Source organism: Diabrotica virgifera, chromosome 7 (assembly GCF_917563875.1).
Source record: "Diabrotica virgifera virgifera chromosome 7, PGI_DIABVI_V3a".
NCBI classification, from domain to species: domain Eukaryota; kingdom Metazoa; phylum Arthropoda; class Insecta; order Coleoptera; family Chrysomelidae; genus Diabrotica; species Diabrotica virgifera.
Window position 1 is genome coordinate 218,016,428 of NC_065449.1, and position 23,510 is coordinate 218,039,937.

Below are 23,510 nucleotides of genomic sequence, written 5' to 3' on the forward strand. Positions count from 1 at the left end.
TGCTTGATAACTTAATTTCAAATTAACTCCAAATAATAAAATAATACAGGGTAGCGAGAAAGTATGGAAACATGGTCATTTCTCGGAAACCGCTTGAACGATTTTTGTAAATTTTGGTAAGGGTGTTATAATGCGGCCGATATTATAGTGGTAATTACATTGTTGTCAGATCTTCCGTTTTTCTGGAAATCTAATGAACTTTCTTATTTTAAATAGAATATCCTAGATATTTTTTGCGTTTTGAAGTCCTTAAGAAATACTGATTATTTTTCATGTTATATTCCCTATACCTAAATGCCATAATTTCGAAGTTATTGCTACATTTATTGTAACATTGTTTTTTTTAATTGTTAATGAAGCTCATATGAGAGGACGGGCGATCGGGCTGCATTGTCAACTAAAAAATAATATTTTAAAATGAAATAAGACCAAATCACTTATCGGTATCTGATACAATAAGATTTGAACTTGAATTTAGGCACTTCGTAGTTTCAAAGAAAATATTTTTTACTAGTGTTTTTGAAACTAGAAAATCGTAATTTTTCGATTTTTTTCAGTTTTAAATTGTTATAACTCGGAAACGATTAAATTTTGAGGAAAATTACAAAAGACCTTTTTTGTTCCCAATGATCCAAAGAACCTAAAATAATATCTACCCGGGCCGAAAACAATTGATTTTTATAATTTGTTAACATTTTTTTGTTTATAAATGTAGCAATAACTTCGAAATTATGGCATTCAGATATAGGAAATATATCATGAAAAATAATCAGTATTTCTTCAGGACTTAAAAACGCAAAAAATATACAGGGTGTTTCATTTAAAATAAGAAATTTCATTAGATTTCCAGAAAAACGGAAGATTTGACAACAATGTAATTACCACTATAATATCGCCCGCATTAAAACACCCTTACCCACCAAAATTTATAAAAATAGTTCAAGCGGTTCCCGAGAAAAACCGTGTTTCCATACTGTCTCGCTACATGGAAAGAAGCTCGTATGAAGATACATGGAAAGAAGCTCGTTTAATATTAAGTAACATCGAGTAATGTCCATTGCCCCAAAATCCATGCTCTAAGAGGCTGAAACTGTCTGTAGTTGTACCAAAACAATGAGGGTATTCAAACAAAATACTACGACAAGAAATACACAAGACAACAGGAACTAAAGAACATCGAAAGTAAATTAACCAAAATATTTTATTTGTATAAAATTTTTACACAATGATAATATAATAAAATATATTTATCCACTCTGCTTTTGTTTCTGAAACTCCATCATAAGCTTTTGTTCAACTTTTTCCTTATCAATGTTCACCTGAAATATAAAAAAATAATGTTAACACCGTTGTGTTAAAAAATCATCAAAATATTATATTTTATTTAATTATAAAAATTTTATTCCCCCCCATTTTATTCCGCGATTTTTGAAGATTTTTGACCCCCTCCTTCCCTCTACGTAACGCACTGTAATGGGCGTTTAACTATTACATTACGCAATTTTTGAAGATTTTTGACCCCCCCCCCCCCCCAACCTGAGTTACATAATACTTGAACGGTCCCTTATTAATGTAATAGGGAACTTGCATAAAATTTTAAATTCGAAAAAAATGTTATAAATCGCAACAGAACATAATTTAAAACATGTATCAAAGATAAAAAAGTTTTGTTTGTGTTTCGTTTGGCCCCTAAAGACGATTAAAAATTCAAATTATACCAGCCAGCCCAAAACGCGTCGTGACGTCATCGGGCTATATGTTTAAAGTAAACAACATTGTATATAATTTTAAATTAGACATTATAAACGTCAGTAGAAAATGCAGTCACATGCAGTTATGTGACGTTACAAGTGTTTAGATTGTTTGAACTATTCATAGAAAATTTGTATTTTTACAAAATGGTTTTATTTTCCATAGTAAACCTTCTTTCCTTTCCTTCAATAACTATATCAAACTCCAATCTCAAAAAACTGGTATATATTATTACAATGACATACGATAAATGTCATTAGAATATAAATATTTTTCCTTTATTCCGCGACGACGAGCTGGCCAAATACCCAAGTAGGCGGAGGCCAATAAACTAAAGAAAAAGCAGAAGAATATACCTAAATATAACCATAAACGGAACCATACAGTTAAACTATGTGACGTCACGGGCCGTTTGAACTATTTTAAAATACCGAAGACTTTAAATTTGTACTTCTAAGTTATTATGAGTTTTTGAAGCGTGAAATTTTGGAAATCTCATTTTTATACAAAACTGAACATTATTATGCAATAAAAGAAAAATGTGCAATTTCCCTATTGTCATTACAATCAACTGTGGCTAATCCCATATAAACACAATATTGAACTGACATGTCACAAGAAAACGGTTTCAGAACCTTATTAAATAATTTTGTTGTTTCACGTTTGTTCAGTGTCCCAGTCTCACTTCCATACAGTCTTATTGTGCGAATTATAGTTTTATATACCTTTGTTTTAGCTGCCTTCGAGAGCAATTTTGATTTAAATACAGTGGCGGCTCGTGATTTTTACAATAGGGGAGGCTATACCTAACTGTAAAATATCTAGACAAATTTGCACTAGCAAAAAAAATCCGCCAAAAAAATCTAATTTAAGGCCTCATTTTTTTGACCATTTGTTATTTACATTTTATAATATCAGCTCATCATAATTCACAATGTCATAATATCATATAATTTTAAAAATAGTTAGTCTAATTGTAAAAGTGTATTACCAAAGTCTGTGTCGTTTATTTGTTATCAATTCTATCTCTGTAAGTAGATATGCATATCAAAATAAATACAGATTTGAAATTTTGCAGTCCATGTACTCAACAGTTGTACTCAACTGAATTTTTTTAATTCTAAAAGCGGCCTACTGCGAATCCAAAAACACAGTAAATTACCGATATTTTGTTTGCATTACAGATATCGAAAAAAGTTATTTGAACAAGTTGTTCCAAATATTATTCTAATCCCATATACCAAATTTCATCACAAAATTCGCACTTGTTTTTTCATTATTTGTAGTCAGGATCCTAAAATCGCAGAGGAGGCTGCTGGCCGTTTAGCCGCCTTTGCCCAATCTCCGGGCAGCGTCTACGTTAAGCGATAATGCAGCTCTAAGGAGACCGGGTCTCCTTAAACATTAGCAAGTGAGATTTTCCCAACGAACTGTCAACACTGATGGAATCGCCATAAAACGAAGTTAATGGCGTCAGGATGAGATAGAAGATAATAAGGTAAAGGAGGGAAGATAATCGGACAGTGCTAGTCAGGTACGTTGTAGTTGTAGCAAATTTTACCTGACAAATTCTCTGTCTCTCTCATGTCTCTCTAGAAGTGCTAGAACCTCTCTCTTGTATGTTGGCGCCCATCTCGCTTCACTGTTGGTATGGGACGGGGCCATTCCATCAGTGTTGACAGTTCATTGGATTTTCCGGCCAGCAGCCTCCTCTGCGATTTTAGGATCGTGACTACAAATAATGAAAAAACTAAAAGTGCGAATTTTGTGATGAAATTTGGTATGTGGGGTTAGAATATTATTTGGAATAACTTGTTTAAATAACTTTTTCGGATATCTCTAACGCGAAGCAAAATAGCAACGTAAACAAAACAGTGTAGCATGTGTAAAAAATTTATGGGGAGGCTAAGCCTCCCTTGCCTCCTCTGACCAGCCGCCACTGTTTAAATATCGTCGCTAGGGACTATGTTTCATAATTATTTTTAGCTGCTGCATCTTTTTCATAACCGTTTTCGGCTGTTGTCACTGCTCCCAAGTGTTTTAAATTCTTTAACAACTTCTAAATTGTAATCGTTTGTCGAAATTTTTTGTCCAATTCTCAATGTAGGATTTTTGGTAACGTTCCATGTACTTAATCTTATCTTCATTTACCTTAAGACCAATTTCGTTGGATCTGCTTTCAAAAAGAGTAAAAACTTCTTTCGCATCTGGGACGAATTGTGCAACTGTACCGACATCGTCAGCAAAAGCTAACAATACCTTCACTCCCTGGGCTCTTATTAATTCTGTTTGTGCTTTCCCAACTGGCTGTTTTAGCGAAGTTTAACATAGGGGAAAGTGGATCACCTTGTCGTAGACCTGTTTCGATTTGAAACTCATTTGATGTACCGCTGCCAATTCTGCCAATCCTGTACACATATCTGGGCTAATCCTACCAGCTTTCTGAGTACTCCAATTTCTACTCTAATCATACTCTTGTTTAGAACTACAAAAGTTTGATATACAATGTACCTACATCTTTGTTTTTTTTATGGCATATACTTAGGTGTCAATTAGCCAGTCACAACTTTTTTGTTTTCTATTCATACATAAAGAAGGCAATGAGGTCCTTAGAGTTCCATAGCAAACTCTTCCATAGCTCTCTACTCAGTTCAAAAGCTGCAGGTGGCCGCTATGGACTGTCCAAGTTGCTCACCACATTTTTCCATTATACATCTTCTTCTTCTTTTTTCATATGCACATAATATATCAAATTATCAGGATTAATAAATTTAGAGGTTAATTTTAGTTTTAGAGATCAATTTCATTAAACAATCATATATAATTTTGCTGTCCAGAGAAAATAAATAGGATACATTGAAAGGTGGAAAAACATTACATGTTAATAAATCTTCGATTAAATTATAGGTGTATGGAATGTATTTTGTGCACTCAAAGAAAGTGTGATTCAAATCACCCACCTTCTGACATTCAGTACAAAGATTTGAATTAAAAACTTTAATTCTTGCTAGATGTAGAGGGAAACATGCATGTCCAAACTTCATTCTGATTAATGTTGTTATATATCTTCGAGGTACTACATAATTTTTAAACCAATATATATTTGGAACAGAAGGTTGAATCAGTGAATACTGAGATTTGGATTGTTTACAAAGATCTCGCCATGATTGACTCCAGTGATTTTTAACTCGATGCTTAATAGTGTTAACTAAATCAGATATGCAAAACTTACATCTTTGTTGATTGTTAAAACAATCTATTGAAATAGAAAGAAATTTGAGAATACAAAAACCTAATTCTGATCAGACGAAGTTAAAAAAGAGATAAAAGAAAACAGAAAACTATATAAAGACTGACAAGAAAATAGCAGTAGACAAAACTCTTAACATTAGCTGGAGGACCTTTAAAAAGTTTAAGTAGCTTAACAAACAAAGAGAAAGTATATAACAATAAATAATTAACTTAAAACAAAAATATGGCTACACAAATTAAACAAATTAGGTACTTACAGTTTCGTTAAGGCTAATAAACCTGTTATTATTCTCAGTTTTTTCCAATCCTTTTAAATATTTTTCTCTTAAATAGAGAACAGTGTCGATATGAGTTTTATGTTTAATTGCCAGATCTAGAGCCCTGAAAAATATAATAAAATAAATTAACTTAGGTATTGCCTCATATTCAACTTCAAATAAAAATTTGCACACTCTGGGAAAACCTCGAGAATTGACAAATCTATATTTGTCAGATATGCTCCAATAGCAATTAACAGTGCAAATTAATTACTATACAAATGACGCAAGTATTCAATTTTACATGCAATTGCATGATTTCAATAATTTTCCTCAATTTTGTTGTTGTTTATTTAGGTTTATATGACAGGACACTAAATCCATTCGCCAATTTTACTATTTTTTATTTTATTAGCCATTTTTCATATCTTATCCTAAAACTAATACTAATGTTAATCTATAATAAACAATTCTATTAATAAATAATTATTTTTGTATTTTTTTTTAATAATTTCTTATAATATATTTTTTATTGTATTTTTTTAATGATGTTCTCAGAGTTCCACAGCAAAAACAGCAACGTTCTTCTTTAGCCCTCTATTTAATTCGAAAGCTTTTTACTATGAACTGTCGGAAGTTCGTCATTCATTTTTATCTACCTACATATTTTTTTAATATATTTTTAATTATTATATTTTTTTCTATTATTTTTTTATATATATATTTATATATTTTTTTTATATTTTTTTTAATATACATATAACTTCCTCAATTTTAAACTATTCCTTGATCCAACCCTTACTAATATCCTACTACTTCACCCATCTTCCTACCTAACTACAGATATTATGCTTAGACATTTAGACGATTACCGCTGGCTACAATTTTCTTCACTGCCTTCTTCACGTGAAGGCAAAATACGCGAACCTTGCTCTGGGTTCAATCTCAGTACGAAAACGAATATTCAATTAGACCTGGATCCCGCGTAAGAAAGAAAAGTTGATTAATAGCAAGCTGAAAATTTGTTAATAGCTTAACGGTGTCTAGTCGGACAAACTTTGATGCATGGGAACACTGGAACAGGGGAAGTTTTAACTGTGGAGCATGATAAACGTGTCGCCCTGACAAGTTTATGATTGTGAAAAATAGCAAGTTGTTTTTAAGTTTATTCGATAGCCAACGTTATGTAATATATGCGAAAATGTTTGTCTGACAAAAATGTTGGGCATTTTAACGAGTCCGACATGTAGAACATGTCACATCACAGGAATTATGTTGGTGATGAATAGCAGTCTGATTTTTGCATGAGAGTTTAATGAAAGGTTAAAAAAGCAATTGGAAGTCCTGTCCGACAAAATTAATGGGAAGTTTTCGTAGTCGGACATTCTAAACAGGTAAGATATAGACAAAAATGCTGGTGATAAATAGCTTTCCGACAAAGACGAAATTTAATTAAGTAAATTATTCCTTACCAATAATGACTGTTTTCGGAAAAAAATAAGGGGTAGATTTTGTAGTCGGACAATTTAAAAAAATAATTTTTGAAATTTCAATAAGGGGTGATTATTCTATGTCAAAAGTACCTGCAATCAAGTACAATCGATATCTTTCGATTTATCTCAACATCATTTAGATACCTCACTGTAATACATTGATAGTAGATCAGGCTAATTATATTATGGATTGAGTGGTCTAGCTATCTTTGTCTGCCACATGCGCGGGATCGCTTGGTTAAAAGAGATAGATAGACCACCTATCGACTTTTTGCACTGTATTCCCTGTCTACCCATATGTCTATGAATACATTTCCATTTAAGAAAAACTGTCACTTTTGACAATAATTCATAATAAATTGCAATCGTAACTTCAAATTTAAAGTAATCGATTTATTTTGGCAGCAAATTATTTCTTGCCATGTGACATATTAATTACATTATTATTTCATTTGTAGAAAGTTGAGAAAAATTACGTTATACAATTTTAGTAATAATTTATTTAGGTACCCTTTTTCAATCAAGCAAAGCATTATAGCACGAATAATGATATTCAATAGAACTTTCACAATTATCTGGCAACTGAACCTCATTGAATTGATGACCAAGTATTTTACTAACTTTGTAAAATGTTCGAAAATTACTCAAAAATGTTCCGTTGAATGGTTTCACTTTTGATTTGGCGACTTAAAATTTAAACTGTTGACACTCAAAAATAGACACAAAAACACTCCAATATAAATTTTAATTTCCAACACGTGGCAAACAGAAACTCAGAGACCATGTACTTTCAAATACTACTTTGTATAGCACAAAGTGTCAAACTGACAAATGCAGCCTTCTAATACATACTTCTAAGCATAATGTGTCATATTTACGTATATTCTTATAACCACCGAAGTTTTAGACTCTTCACATTTTTCAATGTCGTTTACAGGGTTAAGATTTGAGTATGGAAAAAAATGTATACAACGTTTTTTGTAGGAAATTTTCCGTACTTTCTGATGCGCCTAATTAGAAAACCCTAAGAAATTGCTTTCACATGTTCTTTGACATTTTTTATTGTCATTTTGAGAATATCTAGAACAAACTCCACCCAAAAAATAATTATTTTGCAATATATACATGCATTGATACTTACCTCACTGTTTTTGGAGTGTGCATGTATATATATGCACATGCAAATATGTGAATATAAAGAATAATATACAACTAAAATAGCTTTATCAATATGTGACTAAGTCATTCTGAAAAAATGTTTTTTATTTATTTCCTTCGATTTGCCCAAACTTTTTGTCCGACATATAACTTTTTGCGTTACAAAATATAATTTGTACATTAACAAATCAAAATTACATTTTTGTCTATATCTTACATGTTTAGAACGTCCGACTAGGAAAATTTCCCATTCATTTTGTCCGACAGAACTTCCAATTGCTTTTTTAACCTTTCATTAAACTCTCATGCAAAAATCAGACTGCTATTCATCACCAACATAGCTCCTCTGATGTGACATGTTCTACGTGTCGGACTCGTTAAAATGCCCAACCTTTTTGTCGGACAAACATTTTTTCATATATTATATAACGTTGGCTATTGAATAAACTTAAAAACAACTTGCTATTTTTCACCATCATAAACTTGTCAGGACGACACGTTTATCATGCTCCACCGTTAAAACTTCCCCTGTTTCAGTGTTCCCGTGCATCAATGTTTGTCCGACTAGACACCGTTAAGCTATTAACAAATTTTCAGCTTGCTATTAATCAACTTTTTTTTCTTACGCGGGATCCAGGTCTAAATCTCTCTTATGCTAGCTTTCGTTGGCAACACATCTCTGCAGATACTTGAACCTTTCTCTGGGTTCAACTGTTTACACGAACCTTTCTTTGGGTTCCATTATCGCCGAAAAAACACTTTTTTCTCTCTGCAATAATAGTATAAGACGATAATCCGATTTAAACAAACCGTTAAACCGCTATTCGCGGTGTGCAAGTACTTGGAAGGGATACGCGAAACGATCGTGCGCGAATAGCGGAGAAATATTGCAACTTTCGTAAATAATTCATATTTTCAACTGAAATTGTCAAATTGACGTACATTTCATACCTATTGTCATTTAAGAAGAAAAATTATGTATTGCTTCCAATGAACTGTCAATACGGATGGAATGGCCCATAGAGGTATATATTAACATAGAGGGAGCCTACCTTCCGCGCTTCCTGACGACAAGATCTCAGGGGACTGGTTTGCTGCATCTCCTTCTAACACATTGTATCGAGAATCTATAATGACATTCAGTGTGAATATAGGCACGGAAGAGGAGGACAACTGTAGCAGCTTTACTATGCGTAAGAGTGAAACAGCACTAATCCAAATAAAAAAGATGGTGTCGTCACTTCGCTCTGAGTGACACTCTCTCTATGCTAATATTTAACTCTATGGAATGGCCATGTCCCATTCAAATAGTGAAGCAAGATTGACACCAACATACAAGAGAGAGGTCCTAGAGAGAGACAGACAAGGTGGTGGAGAATTTGACAGGCCGTGTAATTTGAGTTGCCTATATAAATGGACCCGATTGAATCAGTATTTACAGTTCGTTGAATATTTTAACTTGGCTAAGGCCTAATGCTGATTGGTAGTACATATTTCAAAATTTAACCACTTTTTTGTATTTAGGGGATAAATAGAGTACACAGTGCCATACTTGGTGTTTAGATACTTTTCAGAACTGTTATTTGTATTTATCAAAACAAATACCTACTTTCCTAAAGTATTTGGGAGTTAAATAATTTTAAAACTATTTAAATACTAAATTAGTGACTGTTTTATACAAAGTGAAGAAGTCCTTGATTATGTTTTTATGTTACTTTTATATTTAGACTTTTATATTTCCCCGATTTAAGTTGATATAGGCAACTCAAATTACACGGCCTGTCAAAGTTTCCACCACCTTGTCTGTCTCTCTCTAGGACCTCTCTCTTGTATCGTGGCTGCATTAGTTGTCTTTGTGCCTATTCCATCCGTATTGACAGTTCATTGATTGCTTCACAATATTGATATGATATGCAATTATTATATAAAAGTAAATTTAATTAATTGTATTTTGCTTGCAATACTGCATTTTAATAACTAATTTTATTTACTACATACAATTGTTTACGTTTGAATAACACAACCTAAATCTAATTTTTTCTCCTTGTTATTTTTTTTGGACTATGGCCTTGACAATTATCCAGTAACCAGGACCATATTTCGAAACGAGCTATTTCGCTTTACCCCACTATTTCACTTTACCCTTCCCTCCCCTACATGCCTTAATTGTACAGTAAGTACTGGTAATAATCTCACCTATTCCACTCATATAGATTAATATTCATATAGATAGCTTGAAAGACCATTCCATTATGCAAAAGAGTCGATTCAGCATCCTGATGTTTGCCTCCGAGTAAAGCCATTTGCGATTTCTGTTCAGCTCGTGTGGGCAAATCCTAAAGTAATCAGTTAAATATTATATTATCGGAAAATAGCAACTTTTATTGATTTAAGATAAGAGTAATGAATAATTTATTATTTTTCTTAAGAGAGTAGGCGTAAAATATTTGCGCAAATGCTTTTTAAATGCATTCATTTTTTTTTCGATTTCTGAGAAAACTAATAAGTATTTTTGAAAAATTTAAACGCAAAATTAAAGATTACATTACTACTGAGGGCCGAAAGTCCCTGAAAATTTCTATAGTGTTTATTTTAATAAGTTACAGGTGTGAAAAGAAAAGAGAAAATTGTGTGCGATTTTTATTTTCAAATATTTCATTCAAAAAGAAACTTTTTGTTTATTCTAAGGGACTCTTGGCCCTCGATAATAGAGTTAATTTTTTTATTCTACGTTTAAATTTTTCAAAAATATTTAAAATAAAATCTTTTGGATTTCCTAAGTCGGAAACAAATTTTCTCTTATACCTATACCCTATCCTTCGGATATTTAATTACGATTCAGAGACCACTACATCTCTCTATGGATCATCTCAACCTCTTGGTGTCTTCAGTGGCGATGCTCTGACTCGAAATTAAATATTTTAGCCCCGTATGCCAATTACAATGAAATAATCAACATTTAGACGCAAGATGGAGTAGCTTGGGTTTCGCCCTTCATTTAAAAGAGGTCACTATTGCGTCTAACTGTTAACTATTTCATTGTAATTGGCATTACAATGACAGCGCATCACTACAAGCTCTCCTGAAGATACCAAGAGGTTGAAATGGTCCATAGAGAGATGGTAGTGGCCTGCCAATCGTAATTAAATATTAAATGCGTTTTTACTCACGTATTGAGTACTAGAAAACTTTGTTGGTCTTTGCCTTGATGAATTGATGCGTTGTGGAATGCATATTATAGATTCCCCATGTCTCTGCATTCATCACCCTTTTCCTTACAAGTTTTAGGATAGAGTATAGGTATAAGAGAAAATTTGTTTCCGACTTAAGAAATCCAAAAGATTTTATTTTTAAATATTTATTTGTTTAAAAATGGAGTCGCTTGGGTTTCGCCTTTCCTTTTCAAAAATACTTATTAGTTTCCTCAGGATTTGAAAAAAAAAGAATGCTTTTAAAAAGCATTGGTCCGAAATTTTGCGCCTACGCTCTCAATTATGTCATAATTTTGGACATAAGAATGATAATTGATTGTAGATTTTAACTAAATGTGATACCTTTATATGCTGTAAAAAGTAAACTTTATCGTAATGATTGATATTTGCGAATGCTTCTTCTGCTATATCTATCGTATTTGAACTTGACTGAACAGCAAGAATAGCAAGACATGCCCATGTGGTCTCATTGTTTGTTGAACGACATAGATTCAATGCATCCGTCCATCGATTGTCCAATGTACATCTGAAAATAATTGTTAAATAGGTGAAAAAATAGTGTGCTACTAGAAAAGATAATAATTTTTAAATCATTGTTTTATATTTTTTATGTTTTTATATAAGAAGAAAAACCAGTGGTTTGACCAGGAGTGCGAACAAAGCTTACAGCAGAAAGCAATCAAGAGGCTGGAGCTACTAACGCGACCTACAGAAGAGAACAGGGAAGACTACAACAGAGTAAGGACTCAAACGAGAAGACTTTTATGAAAAGAAAAAAGAAACAGTACCTAGAAGCACGAATACAGCAACTCGAGGAGGAACATAGAACCGGTCAGTCTAGACAGTTTTATAGGGACATAAAAACAATGACGGCAACACAATCAACAGCCCAAGATTTATAAAAGACGATGCAGGACAATTGCTCACTGACGACGAAGAGATAAGCCGCCAATGGAGAAAGTATTTTGAGCAACTCTTAAATACAGAAAACCCCACAACGACAGGGCAACAAAGACAGTACCAGTTAGCCGAACCTGAAATACAAGGGCCCACACTAGCTGAAGTAAAGTCCGCAATTTCGTCCCTAAAAAACCATAAAGCCCCAGGCCCAGACGGCATACAGGCGGAACTACTAAAAAAAGGGGGAGACAAACTACATCTTGAGATATATCATCTTATAAGAGAAGTCTGGGAAAGAGAAGAAATACCGAAACACTGGCATGAAAGCCATATAATACCTATTCACAAGAAGGGAGACAAACAAATATGTCGGAACTATAGAGGAATATCGTTAATTAATACAACATACAAGATTATATCCATAATACTGTTCAGAAGATTAACTCCATACGCAGAGGAAATAATAGGCGACTACCAAAGCGGATTCAGACCGGGAAGGTCGACTATAGACCAGATCTTCGTCCTACGCCAGGTGTTGGAAAAAAACTGGGAATTCAACCGCGATGTACACCAAATCTTCGTGGACTTCAAACAAGCTTACGATTCTGTTAGCAGAGAAGCATTGTGGGAGACTATGGTAGAAATGGGAGTAGCTGGAAAACTGGTACGATTAGCAAAGGTGAGCACGGAGAACGCTTCCGCACGAATCAGAGTTGGCAGCAACACGTCGGAGGAATTCCTCATTGACACCGGACTTAGACAAGGAGATCCTCTCGCCCCCCTGCTGTTTAACTTCGCACTGGAACATGCAGTAAGGAAAGCTCAGCCACAACTGACAAACGGATTTGCCGCCCAAGGATCAAAAATACTATTAGCCTTTGCGGATGACGTGGACACAATTGCACAATCCACCAGAGATGCAAAAGAAGTTTTCACCCTATTCGAGAACGGAGCCAAGGAAGTTGGTTTTAAGGTCAACGAGGACAAGACCAAGTACATGGTGGTTACGAAGAACCCAAGACCAAGGGTTAGACAAAACGTAACAATTAATGAATACAATTTTGAAGTCGTCAAAGAATTTAAGTACTTGGGAGCGATCATAACATCTGAAAATAACTATGAAAAGGACGTGGCAGCCAGGATTATTGCAGGAAACAGGGCATATTACTCGTTCCCTAATAGCACAAGGACGTCCAATGGACGTCCATTGGACGTCCTTCACGGACTTTAGGGACGTCCATTGGACGTCCGTTTTCGTCCGAGGAACGTCCTTTATACGTCCTATTTTGGTCCAAATGTCGCGCTACCGAACGTCCATTGGACGTCCATCTAAGGTCCGAGGGGACGTATATTGGACCTTAATCGGACGTAATTTGGACCTTGATCGGACGTCCTAGGGGACGTAAATTGGACCTTAATCGGACGTAAATTGGACCTTAATCGGACAAATTGGACCTTAATCGGACGTAAATTGGACCTTAATCGGACATAAATTGGACCTTAATCGGCCGTAAATTGGACCTTAATCGGACGTAAATTGGACCTTAATAGGACGTAAATTGGACCTTAATGGGACGTAAATGGGACCTTAATCGGGCGTAAATTGGACCTTAACCGGACGTAGATTGGACTTTAATAGGACGTAAATTGGACCTTAATCGGACGCAAATGGGACCTTAATCGGACGTAAATTGGACCTTAATCGGACGTAAATTGGACCTTAATCGGACGTAAATTGGACCTTAATCGGACGTAAATTGGACCTTAATAGGACGTAAATTGGACCTTAATCGGACGTAAATGGGACCTTAATCGGACGTAAATTGGACCTTAATCGGAAGTAAATTGGACCTTAACCGGACGTTCTAGGGGACGTGAATTGGACCTTAACAGGACGTCCAATTTTGGTCCAAATGCCACGTTACCAAACGCCCAATGGAGGTCCACTTAACATCCGAAGGGACGTTCGGTGGACGTCAATTGGGCCTTCATAGGACGTCCCAGTTTGGTCCAATGTCTTGCTGCCGAACATCCATCTAATGTCGTGGGAAATAAAAAATATATTTTTTAAGGAACTTATATTACATCTTATATTAAATTACAATTATTGGATATTACATTATTTACATTAAATTACAATACACTTCTCCAAGAAATTAACGCACCACCTTAAATATGGGGTATTTTTTATGTCTCGTATTTCCTAAACCTGTTGTTTCATCTAAGTGATTTTTTTATAATATTATAGCCTAGGCTATAGGTTACCTCCTTATGTACATTATATCATATCGCTCTCTATAGTAATGAGTGAGCCTGCAGACAGAAAACAAATGGTTCCATATGTGCAGGCTCACTCATTACTATAGAGTGCGATGTGATATAATATATATTACAGTATAGCTCCCCGTGCATGACAAGCATAAGGAGGTACTTAACCTATAGCCTAGGGCCTAGGCTAGAATATTATAAAAAAATCACTTAGATGCAACAACAGGTTTAGGAAATTCGAGACATCAAAAATGCCCAATTTTTAAGGTGGTGCGTAATCGGCTGTATATACAGGGTGTAACAAAAATACACGTCATAAATTAAATCACATATTCTGGGACCAAAAATAGTTTGAATGAACCTAACTTACCTTAGTACAAATATGCACATAAAAAAAGTTACAGCCCTTTGAAATTACAAAATGAAAATCGATTTTTTCGATTATATCGAAAACTATTAGCGATTTTTTATTGAAAATGGACATGTGGCAGTATTATGGCAGGAATATCTTAAAGAAAAATTATGGTGAAATTTGTGCACCCCATAAAAATTTTATGGGGGTTTTGATCCCTTAGATCCTCCCAAACTTTTGTGTATGTTCCAATTCAATTTTATTATTGTGGTACCATTAGTTAAATTCAATATTTTTGTTTCTTAGTATTTTTCAGATAAGGCAGTTTTTATCGAGTTGCGACTTCTTTTTTAACATGTCTACATAAAAATTTTATGGGGGTTTTGTTCCTTTAAACCCCCCAAATGTTTGTGTACGTTCCAATTAAACTATTACTGAGGTACCATTAGTTAAACAGAATGTTTTTAAAACTTTTTTGCCTCTTTGTATTTTTTCGATAAGGCACATTTTATCGAGATCTGGCTTCTTTTTTAATATGGTTCAAAATATCCCTAAAAATGTAAAGCATAAATAAGTCTGCATATTATTACCAAGTCTCCATAATCGTACTTAACCATATACAAATATGTGGTGGATTTGACAAATATTCAAAATATTTCGATAAAAATTGACTTTTCGAAAAAGCAATAAGAGGCAAAAAAGTTTTTAAAACGTTGTGTTTAAATGGTACTACAATAATAATTAAATTGAAACGTGCACAAAAGTTTGGGGGGGTTTAAAGGAACAAAACCCCCATAAAATTTTTATGGGGTGTCCAAATTTTACTATAGTTTTTTCGTAAGATACTGCTGCCATAATAATGCCACATGTCCATTTTCAATAAAAAATCTCTAATAGTTTTCGATATATTGGAAAAAATCACTTCATCTTGTAACTTCAAATGAATGATAAAGGCACAGAGACTTAGATGGCGAGGTCACATTGAAAGGATGCCAAACACGAGGACTCCAAAAATGGTACTAAACTACACTACAGCTTCAAGAAAGAGAAGAGGAAGGCCGAAAAATAGATGGAAGCAAGAGGTCGAAAAAGATTTGGAAAGAATGGTGCTACAGGGTCAGAAAAGAAAAATGAATAACAGGAAGGAATGGAGAAAAATCACATAACAAGCCAGACAAGATCTCAGTACATAAAGAAACGTGAAAATGAAGAAAAAAAACAAACTTTTCAAGCCATGGGCCTCTAAGACCCTTGGTGCTATTATATATATATATATATATAACTTCAAAGGGCTGTAACTTTTCTTGTGTGCACATTTGTACTAAGGTAAGTTAGGTCCAATCAAACTATTTTTGGTCCCAGAATATGTGATTAAATTTATGACCTGTATTTTTGTTACACCCTGTATATATCTACATACTTCGTCTAATTTACTAACTGTTGCGCGTCATCCGCGTCGTAGCCTGTGAGGTTGCATGATACCAACACGAAATATTTAGGCGGTAGGTGTGTTCTTTTTTAGAATCACTTTGCCGAGTACACTGGAATTACAGCCACTAGACATATTTTATTATATACGCGTAGAAATAATATTTGAAGATTTCTATTAATGTTAACCTAAAGAAATACACAATAATATGTTTCATTTAATTTGTATAAATGGATTATAAAGCGTTTTTATGAAGCAGATTTGTTCGGATCACACTGTAACTGTAATCGAACGAAGGTGACATTTTAGAATAAATTGGTAACATTTATTTGACAGTTACGGTGATGACACTTCATATTTGTTTATATTCTTTACTATAAGTATCTGTTTTATTTATTATATTTACTGTTTTTATTATTTACTTTAATATAAAAAGATCCTCTACTATAAAAATATAAATTTCACCTAATTTTATAACGACTTGGAATAATCGAGGTATCTGACAACTTTTTTAGTTGTTATTGTAGACATACTTATACAAAGAAACCTACCGGCTTTTTGCCAAGAGTTCGGAGCCGTTTTTTAATTATTAACAATGCAGTGCAAAAACTCTTGCACTGCAAATCTTAAAAGATTATAACTTAATTCTTGTTCTCTATTTCTTAAGTTTTTACTTATTTACATTGAATATTAATTTGTTTTGTTGTATAATCCACGTTTACAATAATTATGTGACATATTTGATTTAAAATGGATTCAGGATCTTTTTATACTTTGGCAACTATGTCAACTTAGATCTCTGGCGTAGATAATGACGTGCAACAGTAAGTAAATTAGATGGACTGTAGGTTATATTTGGTTCTTGGGACATCAAAGTATATTTTTTAGACATTCTTAGTCACTGATGTGACATACCTCCGATTTGTTTTTTCATGAGTTTTGTAAGAGAGACTAAAAACTTTTTTTATAGTCACCTCCTGTTTTCATATATTTTTTGACATGTTTTGTAGTAAATTCAACTATCTATTTACTACAAAACATGTGAAAGCAGATGATCCTAAAAATGGTTTTTCGTCTCCTACAAAATTCATGAAAAAGCAGATAGGAGAATTATTGTACATTACAATTCTCTGATGTTTGGGAAAAAGGGCTTAAGTCAGAATTGCACATCGATAATGTTTTGATGATTTCTACAGTACTGTAGTAGATTCTACTGTACATACAGTTTACATCTACAACAGTTTTTTTCTGGTCCAGAAATCATCAAAACATTATCAATGTGCAATTCTGACTTAAGTCCTTTTTGCCAAACATAAAAAAACAATCTGGTCATAACTGACCAATGAGCAATTTTAATTTAGCCTAAATTACTACTGTTTCTTAAAATGAAGAGCTTACCCCATAGCGTCTCTTATCTAATCTAACAAGATCGTGCACTATTCTAACATACACAGGCACAGCACACAAGCACTATGCTCCGTTTTTCACTATCACCTATCACTCAAACTAGTTCAAAAGGATTTGTCCTCTTCAATCTTCTAGTTTGCCCAGTAGTATCGAGGAGCTGGATTTCCTCGATATTCTTGAACTCATGAAGTTGATGCTCGTGACCCTGCTATCTTCTTGATATTTGTTGATAATGTAATAACTTATTATGCATGGACAATGTGGACTTTCTTCCAACTAGCCAATACACTTTTTATATCTCTCTTTTGCCTTTCATAGCCACAAGGCTATACATTTCCTTCTTGGTTTTTTTTGTAGGCCACTTTCAGCTGATTCTAAAAAAATTAAAATGAACGGTAATTTTTCTATTCTTTACAATTAAAAATCAAAAGAAATAGGTACCTATTTACAGGTAATAATATGCATGTATAAATGATTCGTTTCATAAAGAATAAAGAAAATTGAAAACGGATTTTATAATACTTACAAAATTGTTTAAACAAGAGATCTAGCCAGTGCCCAGAGCAAAAACTAGCAGACAGTACAGCAAAAAAGCCACTAATTTCCATTTCCCACACCCCCTTATCGATGCATTTTTTTCCAATCAAAATTTTTACTTTTTTACTAAATTTTTAGGTTATCGGTTATGTTATGAAAATGAAATGTGATGACCAATGACCACGAGACGCTACATAGATACTCGCGCGGCAAATTTGAAAATGAACTCAAATTGAACAGTACAATAAATGGCCTCTCTTAAAATCTTGTAATGGAAAATTTTACCCCTCCAGGTAGACATTGTACTATGTTCATAGAATATCTTGTGGTAACTTTCCACCCATAATTTAATCAGATAGATGTTCACGGAATAGAACGGTAGTACCTACATTCCTGGAATGTTTTGTGTTGTTAGGATTAAACTTTTATTTTATTTATTCTTGAATATTTCCTATTGTTAAACATTGTAACCAATAATTTACAAATAAGATTTTCATTACATTACATAAAATCAAAAACATTTTTTGGATATTAAACTATATAGTTTGTTTATAATTGTAATAATTGTATATACAATTTTGAATTAAGATTTAATCTTTTCGATTTAAACTACAGTAAAACCTGTGTTACCGGCCCCCTGCAAACACCGGCCACCTGTACTAACGGTCAGTTTAAAAATTCCCCAAACCAATTACAGTAAAACCTGTCAGTAACGGCCACTAAAAATGAAAAAGCTATTGGCCGATATAGAAAGGTGACCGGTATTGCCAGTTTTTGTAGTCTAGATATAATTGGTTTGGGGAATATTTAAACTGGCCGTTAGTACAGGTGGCCGATTTTATCAGGTGGCCAGTAACACAAGTTTTACTGTATATCTAGACTACAAAAACTGGCAATAACGGCCACCTTTCTATATCGGCCAATAGTTCTTTCATTTTAGTGGCCGTTACTGACAGGTTTGACTGTATTTCATTAACGTAAAGTTAACGCGTAAGTTAATATTTTATTGAATTATTTTGCTATTTGATCCCGTAATTGGTATAATGTGTCCAATATAATATATACGCGTTCATAAAACGTCCGTATTTCGTCCAGTATGGACGTCCAAAGGACGTTCAACGTCGGACGTCCAAAGGACGTACATATTTATTCCGTCCGAAGGACGTCCAACGTCGGACGTCCAAAGGACGTCCATATTTATTCCTTCCGAAGGACGTCCAAAATGGGACGTCCAAAGGACGTCCGTTTATAGTCCATGGACGTAAGGACCAAAAATGGACCTATTTTGGACGTCCAAAGGACGTCGTGTGCTATTAGGGTTAAGGACCCTACTTAAATCAAAAATACTCTCAAGACCAGCAAAAATAAGAGTATATAAGACAATAATTCGTCCCACAATAACGTATGGAAGCGAAACCTGGACTCTGAATCAGCGGGAAACAACAAAATTACTGGTACTTGAAAGAAAGATACTGCGGACTATCTATGGGCCTTGCAGAGAAGAGACAGGAGAATGGAGAAGAAGACACAATGATGAACTCCAGACAATATACGGAGATGAAAACATAGTACGCTACATTAAATCAAACAGAATACGATGGGCGGGTCACGTACTAAGATCAAGTGACGAAAGACTTCTAAACGCCACATTCTGGGAAAGGCCCGATGGAAAAAGGTCAGTTGGTCGCCCAAGAAAGAGATGGAAGGACGCAGTAGCCAGCGATCTACGCAAAATGGGAGTACAGCAATGGGAAATATCTGCTCAGGACCGACAACAATGGAGGGAAATAGTAAACGCGGCCAAGACTCACATAGAGTTGTAGAGCCAAATGATGATGATGATGATTGTTTTATATTCAAATATGAATACTTTTGTACCACATATACTCTTGGGACGATAATATACTTTTATCGTCTAGAGTACGCCTATGTATTAAACAAAACGTGTTCTTATACCGTCTTTGACAATATCAAAGACCGAACAGAAATCCATTAGGGCATTCTCTATGAGTTGAACGAAGGATAATCAATCAGAGATAGGTGAGTTGAACGTATCTCAAACGTATTCCTAAACCTTCCGAACCCCGTCTATTTGGCGAGCTGAACGGAATCGACGAATCCCGATGCCTTTCAGCGGCTAAGCGCGTTGAGCGTAGCCATCATTACATATTTTGCCATCTGGTGCGCTGAGCCAGATACCAGCTGTCTTTATACATTTATTTCGCGTTGAGAAATAAATGCTACTCCTAATTCCTTCGATCGCTGGTTATTATTCATATATCAAATATCGTCACATTAACCTGAGATTTACGAAAATCCTATATGTAGCTTATAATTAAAGGTTAAAAGCAGCATCAGCTTAAGAGCTTAAAATAAGCATCATCTTCTGGGCTAAGCGAAGTCTGGTCATCTTAGCTTACGGCAAATTTAATAGCATAGTCAGAGATAGAATACAAGATGCTATAACTGGAGTTCGATAATGGATATCAAATGTACACCTGGTTCCAAAAAAAACTGATACGACTCTTGAAGCGTATTTTGTAGAAAATTGGGCAGTGTATTTTGAAGGATAAATACTTAATATTTACATACTGTCAATGTCACTGCCAAATCTTAAAATTTGTCAGATATATTATTCTGTTCCACGGTTATTAGACTTTATTATTAACCTTTATTATTAATAATTTCTTCGCAACTGAGGGTATCTTATCAACTGTATTGTTTTTAAACAATAGATGATAAAATAAAAATATTGACAGTTCAAAAATGTGAACATATTGCATTGTGTGTGGCCTAAGTTTGGGCTGAAAACTGAAGTGTATTACATTTTTACAAAATTTTGGAATATGTTTAATTACGTAGACCAATTTTAACAGTTGTTTTCAATACAGATTTCAATCCTCTACAAATAGTTTCTAATGTCATTTGCTGTCAAATAAATAGGGAAGCTGGAATTCAACAGTTTAGAATTTTACATTGAGTTAATGCAAAATTGTGACGCATGTCAAAATTCTCAATGTATTTTAATTGTATTCATTTTTTTTTTCGAATCCTGAGAAAACTAATAAATATTTTTGAAAAATTTAAACTCAAAATGAAAGACTACATTATTATCGAGGGCTGAAAGTCCCTGAAAACTTCTATAATATTTATTTTAATAAGTTACAGGGCTGAATTGAATATTAATTTGTTTTGTTGTATAATCCACGTTTACAATAATTATGTGATCTATTTGATGTAAAAACTATCATTTATATGTTCTTTATAAAATATAGGAATTCAAAATAATATAAACATTTAGACCTTAATAATTAGTACAATTTATGAATTAACATAATATGTAATCAGTTGTTTGTTGTTTGTTTATTTTATTATTTGTCTGTCATAATAAATCAAATAATGTCAGATCAATCAAATACACTGCTCAACATGATCAAATCTTACTAAGAGTCGTATCAGTTTTTTTAGGAACCGGCTGTACCTAGTAGTAGTAATCATAAAATTTACTAGAAGTAGGAATTTAGAGGATTGGATCCTCTAAGGGTAGATGTTACACATCTTAATTTGGTGAGTAAAGTAAAGTAGGTTGGAGTAATATTAAACTCAAGGTTTACTTAGAATCAGCGGATGGAATGAATAAATAAGAGAGCGGTAACTATCTACGTTAATGGTAATCAAACGCAGTCAGGGAAAAATCTGGGGTTTAAAACTAGACATGTTATACCTACTGGATTTGTAACATGCTGGTAAAACCAACAAATGCATCAGTGGTATGGTGGCCAAAGTTGTAACCAAAAGGTGTCATCTTCAAACTAAGCATTGTACGAAGACTTGCTTGCCTTGGAATCAGCAGCCATAGAGGCCCTACTCGTCCTTCCTTCTCTACATATAATAGGGAACTTGCACATTTTTTTTATTATACAAGGTGTCCCAAAAGTAGTGGAACGGTTGAATATTTCGCGAACTGAACATCGGATCGGAAAACTGAAAAATACGTGTTCAATATTTTTCAAAAATCTATCGATTGACACCAAACACGACCCATCACTCCACCCCCTGCAGGGGGGTGGGAGGTAACTTTAAAATCTTAAATAGAAACCCCCAGTTTTTATCACAGATTTAGATTTCTCACGTAAAAGTAAGTAACTTTTATTCGAGACATTTTTTCGAATTATGGACAAATGGCGCTATAATCGGAAATAACGATATATCGTAATACCATAGGTATAATATAGAAATGGTCTAATATCTCGAGAACTACACTTCCAAATGAGAAATCAACAAATACGTATTCATTATTTTTCAAAAAGCTATCGAATAACTCCAAAAATGACTTTCCACCTCACCCCTTGTAGGTGGGGTGGGGGGCAACTTTAAAATCTTAAATAGGGACTCTAATTTTTTATCTCAGATATGGATTCCTCGTGAAAAATAAGTAAAATTTATTCGAAACAATTTTTAGAATTGTTGATAGATGGCTCTATAATCGGAAAAATACGATTTATTAACGCCATCTATCAACAATTCTAAAAAATGTTTTGAGTAAATGTTACTTATTCTTTTATAAGTAATCTAAAACTGCAATATAAAACGGGGGTTCCTATTTAAGATTTTAGAATTACCCCCACCCCACCTCTAGGGGGTGGGGTGGAAAGTAATTTTTGGTGTTATTCGATAGCTTTTTTAAAAATAATAAAAACGTATTTTTTGGTTTTTCATGTGGAAGTGTATTTCTCGAGATATTAGACCATTTCTATAATATACCTATGGTGTCACGATATATCGTTATTTCCAATTATAGCGCCATCTATCCATAATTCGAAAAAATGTCTCGAATAACAGTTATTTACTTTTACGTGAGGAATCCAAATCTGCAATAAAAACTGGGGGTTTCCATTTAAGATTTTAAAGTTACCTCCCACCCCCCTGCAGGGGGTGGAGTGGTGGGTCGTGTTTGGTGTCAATCGATAGATTTTTGAAAAATATTGAATACGTATTTTTCAGTTTTCCGATCTGATGTTCAGTTCGCGAAATATTCGACCGTTCCACTACTTTTGGGACACCCTATATAATATTGTTCAGTTTTGTTTAAAAATGAGATTTCCAAAATTTCACGCTTCAAAAATTCATAATAACTTAGAAGTACAAGTTTAAAGTCTTCTGTATTTTAAAATAGTTCAAACGACCCGTGACGCAACATAGTTTAACTTTATGGTTATATTTATATTTATGGTTATATTTAAGTGTATTCTTTTCTTCTTTTTAGTTTATTGGGTATTTGGCCAGCTCATCGTCGCGAAATAAGGGAAAAATATTTATATTCTAATGACATTTATAGTATGTCATTGTAATAATATACACCAGTTTGTTGAGATTGGAGTTTGATACAGTTTTTGAAGGAAAGGAAAGAAGGTTTAAAATAGTTCAAACGATCAAATGTATTTTCTACGGACGTTTATAATGTCTAATTTAAAATTATATACAATTTTGTTT

General features: G+C 33.7%; 1 protein-coding gene and 1 long non-coding RNA gene across 4 annotated transcripts in view; both read right to left on the reverse strand.

The window, feature by feature from the left end:
• Window positions 1-1,178: 1,178 nt before the first annotated feature.
• Window positions 1,179-23,510, reverse strand: part of LOC114329852 (intraflagellar transport protein 80 homolog) — a 128,885-nt gene continuing 106,553 nt past the window's right edge. For all 3 annotated transcript variants that reach the window (XM_028279108.2, XM_028279112.2, XM_028279110.2), the window contains 4 exons: window positions 11,467-11,650; window positions 10,109-10,248; window positions 5,262-5,385; window positions 1,179-1,319 (listed from right to left, as the gene is read on the reverse strand). In XM_028279108.2, coding sequence (XP_028134909.1) covers window positions 1,248-1,319; window positions 5,262-5,385; window positions 10,109-10,248; window positions 11,467-11,650 — 520 coding nt within the window. In that variant the 3' untranslated portion in view covers window positions 1,179-1,247. The remainder of the gene's footprint in view (window positions 1,320-5,261; window positions 5,386-10,108; window positions 10,249-11,466; window positions 11,651-23,510) is intronic.
• Window positions 15,491-18,218, reverse strand: LOC126888313 (uncharacterized). The gene is made up of 2 exons (XR_007699504.1): window positions 18,007-18,218; window positions 15,491-17,854 (listed from the first exon to the last, which is right to left on the reverse strand). It is a non-coding gene; the product is annotated as an uncharacterized LOC126888313 (long non-coding RNA).